The following is an 18,309-nucleotide window of genomic DNA, read 5'->3' on the forward strand; positions in this document are numbered from 1 at the left end:
TCAAGACCTGGTGCAGAAGAATATTCAGGACACGGGGAGCTGTCGGCGTATCCTGGAACATTGGAGAATGATCCTCGTCATCATTATTCCCATCACTGCCATGATCGTCTTTTCATCCTTCAACCTTAGCGAGGCAATACAGCTGAAGATGGCGACAGATTCTGCCATTACGCAGATCAACTCCGCTCAACAGGTTGCTAGTCTTATTCAAATGCTTCAGCGAGAAAGGGGACGATCCACCACTTATCTCAGCATTAATGGAAACATGTCAGATGCCCGAGGTCTACTTCAGATAGCACAACAGAACACGGACAAAAGTTTCCAAAATGTGCCCTCAGGAAGTAAAATATTTTCTGTGACAAATACAGAATGTATAAAAAGTGACATACTTTCAAATATAAAAGAAATGAGAGACAAAATATGGAAATTTAATCTCACAGTCTTAGAAGTTTTAGATTTTTATACATGTGTAAATAATGTCTTGATGAATGATATCTTGTCCGATGTAGAAGTCCCTGAAGGAAAGCATCTTTATTCCAAACTAGTCGTGCTTATGGCCCTTCTCCGTCACATGGACCTCGTGGGTATTCAGAGGGCCAGAATAGCTTACCTCTTCACAACGTGTGGATTTACGGACAATGAATTCCGAATATACAAGTACATTGAAGGAAAGTCAAAGTCATATCTAGACATTGTATTTGACTATGACTCTAGTATAAAGAACACGTACAAAGAGAGCGGCATAGACCCGGATGAATATCTCCATGAAGTAAGTCAAAAAGTCTGGTCTCAGAGTTATTATTCTGAATGCACGAACCAAAAAGAGGATGAAAGGTTTGCGATTAGCATTGAATGGTTTAAAAATATTACCCAATTTATTGACTTTGATTTTGTCGTACATTATAATTCTTCTAGATTGTTGAAGGAAAATCTTTCAGAAATTCGAAGTGATGCTGAGTTTCGTTTCGCATTATTCATATCCCTACAAGTGTTTGTGACGTTATCAAGTTTCACCCTGCTAGCATGGTACATCTCGTGCGTAAACAGAATGACGTTACGATTGGCCAAGTACGCCAGTAATATCAAATCCAAAACCAAGGAACTCGCCAAGGAAAAGCGGCTCACCGATAAACTTCTTTATCGTATGTTACCTATGAAAATTGCAATGCAACTCAAATCGAATGGATGCGCACCTGCTGAGGAATTTTCCCAAGCTTCTGTCTATTTCAGTGACGTCGTTGGCTTCACTTCCTTGTGCAGTAGATGTTCCCCTATGCAAGTTATTGACTTGCTGAACGAAATGTATTCGTAAGTTGGATTTTATCACTGAATATTTCAGCCATAGGGAGTGGGGTTTTTTGCTATTAAACTAGCCAGTGTCACTGTGAGATATTACGGACACATTTTCCACTTTTATCAATTTTCATCTTCAACATATATACGCCCGTATTTAGACGTACACATGTAGTATGGTACAGCGACGTATGTCCGTCCGTTCCGGGGATTTCTGTTTCTATTTTCAGTTCTCTGTCACATATCAAGCTGAAACTTGCTACGTAGCTCCTTGTGGTTCACTCGCAGTCTTGCTCTAGATCACGTTGCAGTTTTGAACCATTTCGACCTGTCTTGCAGGAATTGTGTCCCTTTATTTTCAAATTAATGTAATATGGATTGATTGATTGTATATTGTTTAACGCCCCATTTCGAGAATTTTTCACTCATAAGGAGACGTGCCCACTTGCTGTGACACAGGACCTCGATATTTGTGGTCTCATCCGAAGGACCGCACCATTTGGTCGCCTCTTACGACAAACAAGGGGTACTGAGGACCTATTCTAACCCGGATCCCCACGGGAAATGTAATATGGATGGTACATAATTTGTCCGGCTAACTCCTCCCGCAATTTTCAAGCGAGGATCATGTTATTTTACAGATTGTTTCTATGAGTATTGAAGATATGCATGTGGCAATGAATTTGATTTTCTTTAAGTTTTTGAGAAAATTACGCGTTGTTGAACTTTAGGAAATATTACAAAGAGATGATTTGTATGTCTAACTCCTCCCACGGTTTTCAAGTGAGGACAATTTTACAGTGTTTGTATGGGTATTAAAGATGTGCATGCCCAAGGGTTTTGATTTTCGTCAATTGTTTTAATTACACATTGTTGGACTTAGTCAGTTTTGAGGAAATGTGGGTTTTCCTTTAACTCCTCTCAGTTTTAAAGCTAGTGCCTTTGTAAAGAACTTGAAGATGCGTGTATTGCAAGGAGTGCGATTCTCAACGTATAGATGTTTTGAAGAGGGCACTCTAATTAAAATCACACTTCTTAGATCCGCGTCGTATACTCTGCGTATCTTTGATCTGATTTTAATTAGATTGTGAAGGAGGTAAAGAGAACCCAGAAATTATTAAATTCATATAATATTGAGCTGATGTAATTCATATTTTGCATATTACATTTTATTGTTACATTGAAAATTCTGCGAGATTTAAATTTATTTTGTTATTGCATATGGGAGTTATGAGATTGATCATTGTTCGTTAGCTTCACCTTTCCTATAATGCCATGTGTCATAAGCATCGTTATGTAAAGTATATTCAAGTCTGTTCCAATGATAACCCTCTGACCTGGCCCCGAACCGTGGTTTTAAAAGTTTCAAAAAGGTACAAGTGATATTTGTTATATTACTATGAAAGCATTACCATGTAAGTAAGTAAAGTAAGTAAGTAATTTTTATTTAAAGTCGGAACTATATACAGGTAAACAATAAACATGAGCATTTATGTAGTGTAGGATCGGTGTTTTGCAAGCCATGGTGCGCAGGACACCAAGTTTAAAGTTTTCACATTTTTAGCCTTCAGTCTCTCTATGAACAAGGTGAGCAATGTGGCCTATCTCCTGTTGTATAATTTATCGCCCCATGTGGGGAAAAAGAGAATTTTTAAGACAACATAGAATTTTCTACATTGCCAGTGACCGTTTTTCATCTTCAAAGCAAACGTCGACTGAATATTGACATAAAGGACTGCGAATGATAGTATTGTTTTCTGCCTACCTTCTGGTCAAATTAAAGTTGTATGGTCCGAATTTCGAATAAAAAATTCCACCTTGTAAAACCGCTGTCAAATCATCGCATGTACGTATTTATGAGGCTGTGCGACATGTCATACATTATTTTACGTGTTTGAACCAGAATTACTAGATTTAAAATCGATGTTTACTAACAACCGTCACTCGGCCATTTCAAGTGACACTCACTGTGTATTTTGTTACAACAGTACCGTGCCATAAATGTAAGAGAAATAAAAATATCAAATACCTTTTAGTAATTCGTTGTTTTACGCTCTTTCAGCCTTAAAATTAGACGGGTTAATATATCATGATGGGATTCCCTTGACGCGCCCGGGACTATTTATAGACGCCTAACAGACAATGCGTACCACACTATAAAGTATTTACTTTTTAAACAACTTCTCACTATTTTCTTTTACATGCAAATGTTTTCAAGCATGTAATTAAGGGAAAGTTAATAACTTCAAACACTGATTAATCTGCTTGAAAGTAATTATGTACAAAAATAATGCATGAACATCGGATCATACAGCTTTAAAAGTTATTATTTTTAAATGATTTTAAATCCCCTACCGACGAAGTAGAAGGGGACTCTAAATATGCACTCCGTCCGTCTGTCTGTCCATCAAATCAGTTTTCCACACTTTTCCCACTGTGCTTACAGATATATTTTTTTCACCTTCATAGTTTGTTTTCGCATATGTTATTTTTCTTTTTCAACATAAAGCGTGACATAAAATATATATCTTTCCATTGTCATAAAAATATCCCTGACATAGGATATCCAATTTTTAAACTAGAGAGTTAAACAAAAATTGCACCATATAAATTTTGACAAGAGTACCGCAAACGGTACATAATACGCCCGTGAAATGCTTACATAGGGTGTTTTTCTTGTGTTATAATTTGTATAACTTTGCTTCAGGTAGTATCAGCCATCATGAGGCTGTGACAAACTTTCATATGAACAAAGGGTCTTAGCTTAAAAATCGAGATTTCCTCAAAATGGACCAAGTTCAACAACCTGTATTTTTTTCAAAAATGGAAGAAAATCAAAATCCTTCCCCATATGCACATCTTCAATACCCATACAAACACTCCACAAAAAAAGATGGTCCTCACTTGAAAACTGTGGGAGGAGTTGGGCGGACAAATTATGTACCCTCCATAGAATATTAATTTCCAAATAGACTAAGTTCAACAACCTGTAATTTTCTCAAAAATTGTAGAAAATTAAAATCCATTCCACATGCACATTTTCAGTACCTATACAAATACTCCACAAAATAAGAAGGCTCTCACTTGAAAACTGTGAGAGGAGTAGGGCGGACAAATTATGTACCCTCCATATAATAGTTATTTCCAAATGAAGGGGCAAAACTCCTGGAAAAAAGGTCGAAATGGATCAAAATTGCAGTATGATCTAAAGTGACCCACAAAGAAGCTACACAGCAAGTTTCAGCATGATATGTGAAAGGGAAATGAAATCATAAAGAGAAAACCCCGAACGGACGGACGTACAGACATCGCTGTACCATAATACGTCCCGTCTAAAGACGGGCGTATAAAAAGGAATGGCTTCTGCACGATATATGAATCTCAAATATTCCGGATTAATTGTATCTCAAATACTAAATGAACTTTAACAATGAAACTTCGGGCGTATTAAAACGGGTATCTTCTATCTTTGATTTACAAGGTTGTTTTTCTTTCTAACATAGATTATAAGCTGAGAAAATGTTGCTGTAAATATATAACATTTTGTAGTTTACAAATTTTATAATCCTTACCTAGGGTGTCCTGGATCTCACACACACACACACACACACACACACACACACACACACACACACACACACACACACACAATTAATTGCCTTGCCATAACATGTTACAAAAATGAAATCAAGTTTACATAATAAACTTCGAATATTGTTGCGGTCCAGTAGTTTTTGCTACCGGTAGGGGACTATGTATTGCTATACAATACTTTTAGAATTTTCATCGTGCCACACCTGCTGTGACACGGGGCCTCGTTTTTTTTTTTTTTTTTTTTTTTTTTGTTGTTGTTTTTGTTGTTGTTGTTGTTGTTTTTTCTGGGGGTTTTTTTTTGTGGTCTCATCCGAAAGACCGCCCCATTTAGTCGCCTCCTATGACAAGCAAGGGATACTGAGACCTATCCTAACTCGGATCCCCATAATTTTAAAATGGAAATATTCATACATCCACTCTAAATCAAAATGTAAAGTACATAAATGTTATTTTACTTTATTGAAAAATATGTGTAAAAGTTCTGATTCAAACCTTTTAATTTGGTTTTGAAATATTCTCTAGACAAAGGAACAACCCCTTTTAAACAAAATGGAAATTAGCATAGCTTCAATCTAAGAACAATGTATTAATACAAATTTTAAATCAAATATCTTCATAAATTTTTAAGATATACTCTTTTTAGTTTGAAATAAAAGACCAAGTCCATAAGTAGAAAAAACCTTGTAAATTAAAGAAAACCTGCCTAACCAATATGAAAATACCGGGTCACATCTTCATATGGTGAGTAATGAGTGTACAGATTTTCAGAAAAATCCATGCTCTAGTTTCTTAAAACATGCACGGACACAGTCATGTCTACAGACAGACGGACATGTTGATTTTAATATACCGCCAAAACTTCGTTTGCGGGGGGGGGGGGGTGTAATAATCAATTACTAATGAATTCTACTTTGCATTAAAAAAAAATCATTGCCAAAATTACGATGGAAGCTTTTTTAAAATATACGAGTTGAAAATGTCTGCGGGAATCCAGAGTTATCATGCGTAGTTTTTTTACTGGCACGTTACAGACCATTTGTATTGCTTCGCGGCACGTTACAGACCATTTGTATTGCTTCGCGGGAAGATCAACTTTCATAATTCATAATCATTCAAAACAATTGACTGGCTTTCAATGTTCCCAATATCGATTTGTACACTTTGCGCGGATTCCTGAGATGTTTTTCTTAGCACTGGTGACGCTTCCCACTGATGTCTTGTTTGTTTCTCTTATGTCCGCATCAGAATTCTCCACTCCTATTGAAACGTCGCCAAGTGTTGGTGAAGTACTACAAATGTAGATCTATGCTTAGCACCCAGGGGTTCGTCAATGTGTCGCGACCACCGTTTTGCGGGTCATAGCCAAAATACCTCTAAATGTTGAACGGTTGGCGAATAAGTAATCAGTACCTATTTTATGTCCTAGATTTGACGCGACCATGGCAGGAGTGGAACTCGAACTCACGACATCGCTGTAATACCACCTTCACACTCGCAGATTTTTCTTACGAGTTCTTACGGATCTCCGACTCGTAGTCAATCGCAAGCATTCGTAAATCACTCGTCGGTATCCGTTAATAACTCGCCACAACTCGCACACACTCGTAAGGATCCGTGAAAGTGGGGGCAAATTTTCTGACATGTCAAAAAAAATCACGATTGTCCACGGATTTCATTTTCCGTAAATAACTTGTAACAATCCGTAAGTATCCTAAACTGGTCGCAAGAACACGTAAACTATTCGTAAAAATCCGTAAAACATTCGTAAAAAGTTTTTTTTTTACGAATATGTTACGGATAGTTTACGGATTTTTACGAATGCCTAAGTGATATATGCGATTTCATTCACGTCGGGTTACAATCGCTTTACGGATTGTTCAGAGTCATTACGAGCGCTTTACGTATAGACACGATTACTTTACGAGTACATACTAAACTTTACGATTAATACCACCTTAACACTCACGGATTTTTCTTACGAGTCCATACAGATCTTCGACTCGTAGTCAATCGCAAGAATTCGTAAATCACTCGTCGGTATCCGTGTCTAAATCGTAACAATCCGGGTACTTTTAGGGATATGTGGAATACGCAAGGATCCGTAAAAAAAAATATGTGAAGGTACCATTACACTCTAACTACCGGGTAAGCGCGACCGGTCCAAAGGCGTGTTCAAATTAATCTTCATCAGACCATATTTGAATGACTTACTAATAATCCCGATTCTTTAACTCTTCTAACCACTAAACGAATTTTTAACATTACTTTGTTTGGCATTTGGGTATTTTTTCTGTTTATATTTTATCTTGCTACATGTAATTGGTGACTATTGGACACATGATTTGCATTCTCTTGAACTAGAACCTTTTTCGAATGGTATATCTCTTTGTAATGTACAGCATATAGTAACACATTAATTGATCCCTTTTGATAAAGAAAATTATTCTTCTGTCCTCGTCGTGTGTTATACACATTTATGATTTACCTGAGAGAGTATCACGTATTATGGAACAACGAACATTGTTATATGCAAGTTTTCGAGATTTTTCAGAATTATTTCCCTTGGAGAACTTTAATACTCTGTAAAGCGCAAAAAGGAATGGATGGAAAAATGTATAAAATAAGTTTCTAAAGCTCTTTTTTATCACACGACTGATGCACAAAACTAAGAGAATACAATTATTAGACATGAACCCGTGCATGCGTGGGTGGATATAAGATTTGGAAGTAAAAATCAGACATCAGAGTTTTATAGCTTTAATGGAATAAAAGTACATGTATTAATATTTATTACATGGAGGTTGGTTGTGATTTTTTAAAAGTGGAAGCTGTATACTTAATAATACATAAATAATACATAAACATGAACCGCCGCGGTGGCGTGTTCGCCCCGCATGCGGAAGGCCGGGGTTCGAATCCTGGCCGCGACAGACCTAAGTCGTTAAAACAGTTGTGAATGTCACGGGTCCTAAGAGATTACCTTAAAAACGGATAACCCGTGTCACAGTAGGTGTGGCACGTTAAAGAATCATCACTGCTAAATGGCCGTAATCGCCTAGCATAGGCCTAAATTTGAAGCCCTTCACCGGTCTTGGTGACGTCTCCATATGAGTGAAAAATTCTCGAGTGAGCAAGACACAATCAATCAATCATAAACGTGATGTCTCCACAAAAGTGAAATAATTTTGATATTTATAGGGGGTAAGTTCAGGGGGCTATATAGGAATCACTGTCTGTCTGTCCGTCCGTCTGTGCAGATTCGTGTCCGGGCCATAACTTCTTTGGTCTTTGACATAGGCATACCATATTTGACACATGAGTGTATCACCATGAGACGACGTATCGGGTACCTTGATGACCTCTATATGACCTTGAATTTAACCTCAAGTACAAAATTGATTATAGGGTTTTGACATATTCATACCATAAGACAAGTGTATCACCATGAGACTATGTGTCATGTACATTAATTACCTCTTTATGACCTTGACCTTTGATCTCAAGGTCAAAATTATAGGTTGATGCCATGGATTTGTGTTCGGACTATATCTTCCATTTTCTTCTACAAAGGCATACCATATTTTTACACTCAGGAAAGAGGTAATTTATACCTATTAACAACACCCTTTGGGAGATTGGGGTAAGCGGGGGTATTCTTAGTGCGCATTGCTCACAGTACCTCTTGTTTATTAAGCTATCCTTTGATATTAAAGATGAATAGGCTGAGTCCGTGCTCAGCATGAGCTAGCCAGGTACAATGTACATTTATGTAAAACTTATACGGTACCAATTTTGATGCACCAGATGCGCATTATATAATACTACTAATTATTTTCTACCCAAAACACATATCTTCAAATTATTGAACATATTGTAACGTGTTTTGTACTGGGTTCTCGGGGATAATATAATAATTTTCCTTTAACTCTGCCTGAGTTAATAATGATTGGTATAATAATTTTACTCTAATTAGGTAATACTTCAATCACTTATATAATCAATGGAAATAATGTACGAGGTGGACTTTCTTATTTCACCGTGTGTCTATACCCGGTTCCTGTTGAGAGTGAAGCACTTGGTGTCTCAATCTTCTTCAGAATTACTACACAAAGCACTCCACCTCAATTCCCTGGGTTTCTTGCCACTGGTTTCTGCATTACCCTACCTCTGATTTCTTCTCTCTATTTTTCTTCTTTCTCTCCGAGTTTCTCCGCTGCTGTTCACTTCCAACTTTTCCAGATTCTGCAGTGCAACAGTTTATGGGAATAATGGAATGACCTGAATTCCATTGGAGTGGACTACTCCAAGGGAAGTCAGGTTGTTCCATTATTCCCACATGAATCAAGTTCATTAGAATGTTTCTTTGTATACGATATTATCATTACAATATCCTTAAAAGAATTAAGGACGGTTAAATTCAAATAAATATTGACTGAACCAACTGACTTAGAAATAGGTTAAATTCCTAACTGAAATGATAATAATAAGAGTGTCAAATACATGAATTCGAGAACTTTGAGTTTAGAAATATTTTATATTAATATTTGAACTTAGTTTTGATTAATTAGATCTATCTTCAAATAAATATTACTATCAAGTAAGTAGATATGTCCAATTCAGTTGCAGGTAAGTTCAAATAGCGGATCTGTCGCAAAGTATCAACACCTATCTTTAATTGGACTCTACGTACCTTCTATTCAATCAGATACATTTTGTATAGTTTCAAATTGGACTGGGGCAGCAGGGGTTTGTGCCCCCACCCCCACCCTCAAACTCTTAAAAGGAGAGAGAGGGATATAACCAAACACACAGTGGCGAATCACGTAACTTGATCTGACAATTACACGGAAAATGCCGCAGAAAGTCAACACAAGGCGAAATCTAAACGATTTATCGACATACGAGGAATTTTCCGGGAACAAATCTATACTAAAATGGTAGTTCTATGTGCACACTGACACCATTTTTGCGGTCTTAAAGTTCTTGACTAAAAACAATACCGCACCTAATTTTTTAAAAATTTAATTTGGACACACGTTATAGCACAGGCTCTTTAAACCACCACGGGTCATGGATAATATTCCTTCCAAATTATGCCGCCAGTTCCATGAGCTCAAATTTACAAACAAATGAATAGATGCCGTCAACATAAGCAATTCAACATTCTTCGTCATAAAAAATTTCAGTCGTGTGTTCCAACTTATTTTAAGTCTACACCTCGTATTTCCTACAAATATACTTCTACTATTTCATCCAAACTTTTTAATTATAAACAAACTTTGCGGTGCCTAGATATAAACCATCTTATACTTAATCCACCTACGTGTTCTTGTTCTTCATCTTCTTTCAACTATAGTCCAGCTGGACATATCATAACTGGTGATGTTAATATAGTTGAAAACAAGATGTACTGTGAGCAATGCTCACTAAGAATACCCCCCGCTTACCCCAATCTCCCAAAGGGTGTTGTTAATAGGTATAAATAAACTTCAGTATTATGCTCCAAAAGGTATCTAGGAACACAGCATCTCCATGCGATGAAAAAAGCCGTTAAAGAATTTAAATGGAAACCATATTGCTACTTCGATGTCCACTGTGCGTGACCTTTGACCTTTTGACCCCAAAATCGATAGGGAACATCTTCATCCCACGGGTAGTCCATATGTTTGATATGGTGACTGTAGGTGGAAAGGATAACGCTTTAGAGCCCGGAAACCATATTGCTACTTTAATGTCCAATGCGCTTGACCTTTGACCTTTTGACCCCAAAATCGATAGGGAACATCTTCATCCCATGGGTAGTCCATATATATGATATGGTGACGGTAGGTGGAAAGGATAATGCATTAGAGCCCGGAAACCATTGCGGCTACAGACGGACGGACAGACAGACGGACAACCCGATCCCAGTATACCCACACACACACACACACACAACTTGTTGCGGGGGGTATAATGAGGACCTCAAATCAATTATTCTAAAAGGTCCTAAATGAAAGGCGAAGATAACGAACAATGATCAATCTCACAACTCCTATAAGCAAACAAAATAGACAGCTGATTCGATACGCAAGAGCTTGTTCTGCGTATAGTCAGGTTTTAAGTCGAGGCAAGCTACTGACCAACAAGTTGATGGTACAGGGGTTTCAACAGTCTCGATTGTAGTCAGCATTTCGCAAAATTTTTTCGTCGTTATAACGATCTAGTTCGTCAATACAACCTATCAAATGCTATCTGACGTATTTCATACCGATTGTTAGGCCGTTCTTGGTACACTGATTTTGACTACGGATTACTCCATTTACCTGATCAAGATATAGATCTAACGGTGTGTGTGAACGGTCGACAGGGGATGCTTACTCCTCCTAGACACCTGATCCCACTTCTGGTGTGTCCAGGGGTCCGTGATTGACCAACTATCTATTCTGTATTGCTTATGGGAGTTATCATCATTCGTTACCTTCACCTTTCACCGAAAAGATCCACGATGGCGAGGCATGCTAATCGACTGTAATAAGATGAGAAAGATCGAGTGGAACTAGGAAGAATTGCTTTAGCACACTAAAACTGATGTCTCCCCTTCCATTTTCCATAGTTTTTCGAATATTTTTAGGGATCATCTTTAAAGTGGAAAATTAAGAATTACGGTACATAACAGTTACCTATATGTATATGTGCTTCAACCAAGGAAAAGTGTTGTGAAACTATGATAGTAAAGTAAACTTACCAAATCTTAAAGGCCTGTCAAAAGACAAAAAAGTTATGATCTGGACAAAAAAATGTCCAAATAATTATATTATTTGACCTTTACATCAAAGGTTATAAAAATGTCATGTGACACGCTGTCTTATCATGGTATACCCATATACCAAATGACAAGGGTAATGTCCAAAAATTATATTATTTGACCTTTACATCGAAGGTCAAACGTCATTAAAAATGGCACAATGTCTTATCATGGTATACCACATACCAAATATAAAAGGCCTGTGTCAAAAGACAAAAAGGTTATGGCCAGGACAAACTGTATGAGAAGCGGAAGAAGAATTCACACTAAAACCTAAAACAATGTTCCCTTTCTGGGAAGGGGGGAGGGTATTAATCTAATAATTAATAATAGATATATACCCCCACCCATGTGGAATCTCCAAGTGAATTAGAAATAGCCACATCCATGTGATGAAATAAAAATAGACCTGATAATTACTTCTAAGATCATTTCTCCAAATTGCGTTAAAGGTGATCGCATTGAATTTATTACATGTAGTTCTCGATCTTCAAAAGTGTCTGGTATTTTAACAATAATATTAATAACCGTCAGTGACAGTTTGTAAGGTGTGAAATTATAGGCCTCATAAGATGAGATTAATTTTCCCTTATTCTGAACCCATTATATAATGTAAACATACATGTGTATTTAGTTTGTATAGTTTCTTCCATTAGAAAGTCGCTCCTCTCACTTCCTTGTGCGCGCGCCGAATATAAAATTCAATTAATCTCTTCCGAATACTTCTCATTACCAGCTCGTTAGAGTTATCGCGCTTTGATGACTCTTGTGCGTCATTGGTAAGAAAATGCACAAGTCTCGCGAACAAGTGCGAGATTACTGGGACATAAACGAAACGGTCATACCCCCCCCCCCTTTTTTTTAAGAGTTAAAATACATGGTGTATTTTTAAATAAAATAACCATTGGTCAAACTGCATTTTTCAAATATTCTAACACAATCGTATTAAAAATGTTACATGTTTTTAAACTCCACCACACCTATTTTAAAAATCCCAAACAATGATGTTCTCTGTCCAAAATCCATCAATATTTTGTAATTTTCAAAATAGCTTAAATGCAGTTTGGAAACGCATTAGTTGTGTTAATTAGTGTTATAAACGTCTTTAAAAATGCAATTTGGCATATATATAACTTGTTCTAAAATATGGAAATTGAGGGGGTTGGGGGGTTGGGTTCATGTACGATTACCAAGTCCATGCCATATGAACCTGCCCTAATTGTAGGATAAAATAGAATGTCTTCATAGCCTGACAGAATAACTTTAAAAACATATTAATCACATTAATTACAAGAGAAGTTCTTGTATTGGATGTGCATATAGGTTTTTCCCTTCACAGTTCTTCTTGCGATTGATGCTTTATATCGGTCAGATTTGGCAGATTTAGTACCTGCACTCCCTCACATAGCTTAATAAGTTCGTCTGTTTTCTTGTAAGAATAATCAATTCCTAAATTTGACTTTAGAATTTTAATCAGTGTTGTGGTTTGCAGTCGGTTATATATAATATGTATCCGATACCATAATTTATATTATGTATGCCTAAGTAATGTTTACGTATGTTGTCCCGGTAGCAAGACTTTACGCGCCTTTAATTTGAAGAGTTCCACTAATGGAAATGATAAGTATTGTTTAGTCATTTTCGCCGATATATTAATTATTCACCGAAATAGATTTTTAAAAAATTAAGTTCAAATATGAAAACCATGTTTATTCTATCAAAAGACAACTCCCTCCCAATTTGCCGGCATTAAAGGACAAAACATTGAGTCCGTAATTATCATTATTATAGTAGTAGAGAGGTCACGTTATTTCGTTGTTCGCCATGCAATATGGCATAATATATTTTGTGTTGACGATTTAAAAAAAATAAAAATAGCATCTTTCGACAGTATTTAATATATTGTTCAGTTATATCTTGAAACAGAAACTGCTTCTCATATTTTTATCGTCTTTCCTCACGATAAAGATCCCTCCCTGCTCGAAGGCCGTAAGCGCCGAGCATAGGCCTAAATTTTGCAGCCCTTCACCGGTAATCGTGACATCTCCATATGTGTGAAAAATTCTCGAGAGGGACGTTAAACAATATACAACCAACCATCTTCCTCACCGATGTCCTTATGTATAGGCGCACAGAATACCATAAAATGCACTTCCAAAGCTCTTAATTCGAAACTTGCGTTGTGCTCCGTATATTATTTCCTAAATGCAAGCCATTCCCAACTGACGGCATGCCTTTGTGTGACAATAATCAAACATTCTATACTATTGACGAAACTGCAAATTATACATTTAACTACAGATGCAAAAATATGTATATTTTCATTTTTTTTAATAATGAATGCGTTTTTCATATTTCTTATCCTTCAGTCTGTTTGATGATTGCATTGACAAGTATGACGTCTACAAGGTCGAGACAATCGGAGATGCCTACATGGTCACTAGTGGAATCCCTGTTCCAAATGGACATTTGCACGCACTACATATCTCCAATATGTCACTGGACATTCGAGACAGCATGGATAACTTTCGTTCTCCTATACACGACAACGATATCATTAGGATACGCATTGGTATACATTCAGGTGAGTCATTGGAGAACCATGGAAGGTGTATTCTTTAGATTGGTATTGTAACGTCCTAGACCCATGTAGAGGCAAGGTATGTTTTGGCCAGCACCCGTTTCACATAAGGCTGACGTCAGCATTAATACTATAGGGTAGAAAATGATTTAAATAGATCTTTGTTGGTTTGGTGGGTTTTTTTCGATGAGAAACAAGTGTTTTACAATAGATATGCGTCAAATCTTATTTACTATTAATTTACTATCTTCGATATCGCTATCATTTTTCCAATTTGGATTTTTATGCCCCCGAGATCGAAGATCGGAGTGCATATTGTTTTTGTCCTGTCTGTCATTCTGTAATCCTGTCTGAAACTTTAACCTTGCTAATAACTTTTGAACAGTAAGTGATAGAGCATTGATATTTCACATGGGTATTCCTTGTGACAAGACCTTTCCGTGGGTACCAACAATTTTGACCCTGTGACCTTGACCTTGGAGTTTGACCTACTTTTTGAAAACTTTAACCTTGCTAATAACTTTTGAACAGCAAGTGATAGAGCTTTGATATTTCACATGGACACGACCTTTTTTTTTTTTTTTTTTACTTTGGTCATAACTTCTAAATGGTAAATATTAGAGCTTTCATAATGTACATGAGCATTTCTTGTGACAAGATCTTTCTACTGGTACCAAGATATTTGTCCTTGTGACCTTGGCCATCTTCGGAATTGGCCATTATGGGGGCATTTGTGTGTCACAAACACATCTTGTTTTCTTTCTTGTAAACTAGAACAGAGCATACACTTAGAAAATTTATGTTGAACAATATACATTGTATGCAATTAACAACAGTGACATTGTGTTTAAACTGTGTGTTGTGTAATCACATTTTTTGCTAATATATTTATACATTTATGTGTATTTTCATACTGCCGTTCGGAAATAAAATAAAGGCCCTACACATGCACAGTAAGGATAAATATATTTATGCGTATAACACATATTAAAATCAATGATCGGGCTGTATCTTTGGGGCAAAGTTCGAGTCCAATTTTTTTCTATAAATAATTTAATTCTTTTTTCTACTTTACGTCTTAGGTTTGACGCGGCCATGGCACAAGCCGGGCTCGAACTCGCGACCTCCCGATTACGCTCGAGACTATTACTACACTACCACGACCGCTCGACAAAATGAGAGGGGGGATCTGAAACCGTGGCTTTTAACTCGACATTTAAATACATCGACAACGTTTGGTCCATTACCAATATCATTAGTCTTTCATTAGTAGAAATGAATTTCTTCTCATTCAATGCGCATGATGGGAATCCCAATATGACGTATAGGCCTATAGCTGAGACGCACGATGATAAGAGGCATTTGATATTTATGTCAAAAAGGAACACTAATGGCACGGTCTTGTAGTAACAAAATATACACCGCTTTACACAGATAAGACCACCGATAACAGTGACTCACTTCATTTAGCATGACCGTTGTTTGTGTAAACACTTGTACTGATTTCAAACCAAATAATTCTGGTTAAAGGGACTGGTTCACGATTTTTGATAAAAATATTTTTCATTTTTTATGTTAAACATTGAAAATATAACTCATTTAATGTTGACAGCCAAAATTTTTACCTTCTGAATGCAAGAATAAAAGCAATATTTTAGCCTTAAATCTGTGTTATGTAAACAAAGACTCGAGTCTTTTTCTGTATACAAAGAAAGACGTGAAATATTAAATTTGTTATAAAAAGCATCTTAATTTTGCATAGTCACAAATTTTTACTTTTAGATAACACATTTTACTCCCAAAATGCTTGAAATGTGAAAGATATAATAAATTTAGATCGATATCCATTTATTTTAAAAATTTCGTAAACATACTGCAATCTTTGTTTACAAAACAAATATTAAATTCTCTAAAATGAGCTTCTGTGATAATGTATAACCTTAATTTTTATGTGAAATCTTTTAAACACATTAGACAGTAGATTTTGATCATTAAAAGTGAAAAAGAAGATTTTGGGGGAAGTCGTTAATCAGTCCCTTAAGGGTATGCGGAACGGTGATCATGTGATGGTTGAAATTTATTATAAATTTAGAAATCGGACGCAGCGTAGTTTAAGCTTCCCGAGAAAAATCACAATGCTGTACTGACACACTAGGATGGAGTTACCTTAAGTTAACTGTTCATGCATTTCACAAGTTGAAGAAGACCGAGCTTTGTAAACAAACGTTGAAAATAAACGTATTTGAATAAATATTGAATTTTTCTAATCAAAAGGAAACGTAATCAATTGTTTGTGATACGTCTAAGTCGCTGGACGTACAACTTGATTTTATTTTTCCTTCTGAAAATCGAATCCTGTGGGGACCTGGGTTAGAATAGGTCCTCAGCACCCCCTTGCTTGTCGTAAGAGGCGACTAAATGGGACGGTCCTTCGGATGAGGCCGCAAACACCGAGGTCCCGTGTCACAGCAGGTGTGGCACGATAAAGACCCCCCCCCCCTGCTCAATGGCCATAAGCGCCGAGCATAGGCCCCAATTTTGCAGCCCTTCACCGGCAGTGGTGACGTCTCCATATGAGTGAAATATTCTCGAGAGGGACGTAAACAATATTCAATCAATCAATCTGAAAATCGATATTCTTTCTTATTGTAGCACTGATTTGTACAAGTACCGTTTCAGGTCCCTGTGTGACTGGAGTAGTAGGGAGGAAGATGCCTCGATACTGTCTGTTTGGTGACACCGTTAATACGGCTGCCAGAATGGAGTCAACAGGCGCAGGTTTGAGATTCCTTAGAACGCATGGTCGTCGATTCAGCTCTGTTTACATGATTTAAGTTATATTTCTTTTCTGATTCGATGAAACGCAGGGATGGTACATTGCTCGAATGATTTCTTTAGCTATTGGTTTGTAAGATCTAATGGTCACTTCAAGGAAAATTCGAAATCTCTTCTATTAAAAAATGAAACCACATTTTCTTTTTATCTGATTTGAACATAAAGTGGCAAGAAATGAAATATACAGCAGTGGTGATGTTCATATGTTACAGTCAAAACATTTGACGTCACAATTAGTCCAGTCAAACTAGCAGGGAAATTGTGAAACCTAAACTAATTGCAACAGAAAGTTTGGTGGTTTTTGAAAGGGCATGATGTGGTTTATATTATATCAAAATTAGGACAGTTTCTATCGAGTAAAATTTTTCTTATTGAGTTATGAATTATGTAACCATTCGTCACAAAATAGAGAAAAATTAGAGTATTCGAAAATAAGTGAATTCTAATTATTTTCAAGATTGTAAGTCATTGAAATAAGATGCTAGGAAAATGGGTTTCTATCCATCAAAAATTGTAAAACATGCAATGTCTTCATCATCAAAAACTGTGTAAAACATGTAATGTCTTCATCATCAAAAACTGTGTAAAACATATAATGTCTTCATCACCAAAAACTGTAAAACATGTAATGTCTTCATCACCAAAAACTGTAAAACATGTAATGTCTTCATCACCAAAAACTGTGTAAAACATGTAATGTCTTCATCATCAAAAACTGTGTAAAACATGTAATGTCTTCATCACCAAAAACTGTGTAAAACATGTAATGTCTTCATCACCAAAAACTGTGTAAAACATGTAATGTCTTCATCATCTCTCTTTCGTCTTGCTGGTCCAAATTCTTTGTGTTGGTCCGCGATGTAACGTTGTTAACAGATATTATGTTTTGCATTGCTTCATTAATAAGGGCACATTGGAGCATATACATCAGCTATTTTGCTCTCTGTTCCTCTGATATACCATGACCTCTAGTGAGACCTGTTCATTTCACACTACGCATCAAAACTTGTTCTATCACCAGATCTGTTGAAAAACCTCCCCAAAAACGGTCGCTTCCTGCGAATTATATGATGTCCGTTAACGAAGGCTTTGTGAACAGTAAGATGGACAGTCTCGAGCAAAATCATATGCTGAAGGTATACATGACTAGATGTGTAGTTGTTGTGACCAGTTCAAACTTCTGGACCTCAGAATAAGATGACGAAAATCCAAGGCTATT

At 36.6% G+C, this 18,309-nt stretch overlaps 1 protein-coding gene across 1 annotated transcript in view; it reads left to right on the forward strand.

Moving 5' to 3' along the window:
* The window catches only part of LOC125668919 (uncharacterized), a 29,216-nt gene that overhangs the window by 89 nt on the left and 10,818 nt on the right, over nucleotides 1–18,309 (forward strand). Inside the window, exons 1-3 of the mRNA XM_048903385.2 lie at nucleotides 1–1,308; nucleotides 14,044–14,258; nucleotides 16,935–17,033. The exon at nucleotides 1–1,308 is cut by the window's left edge and continues 89 nt beyond it. Coding sequence (XP_048759342.1) covers nucleotides 1–1,308; nucleotides 14,044–14,258; nucleotides 16,935–17,033 — 1,622 coding nt within the window. The remainder of the gene's footprint in view (nucleotides 1,309–14,043; nucleotides 14,259–16,934; nucleotides 17,034–18,309) is intronic.

The sequence above is a fragment of the Ostrea edulis genome, chromosome 1 (assembly GCF_947568905.1).
Source record: "Ostrea edulis chromosome 1, xbOstEdul1.1, whole genome shotgun sequence".
Classification (NCBI taxonomy): domain Eukaryota; kingdom Metazoa; phylum Mollusca; class Bivalvia; order Ostreida; family Ostreidae; genus Ostrea; species Ostrea edulis.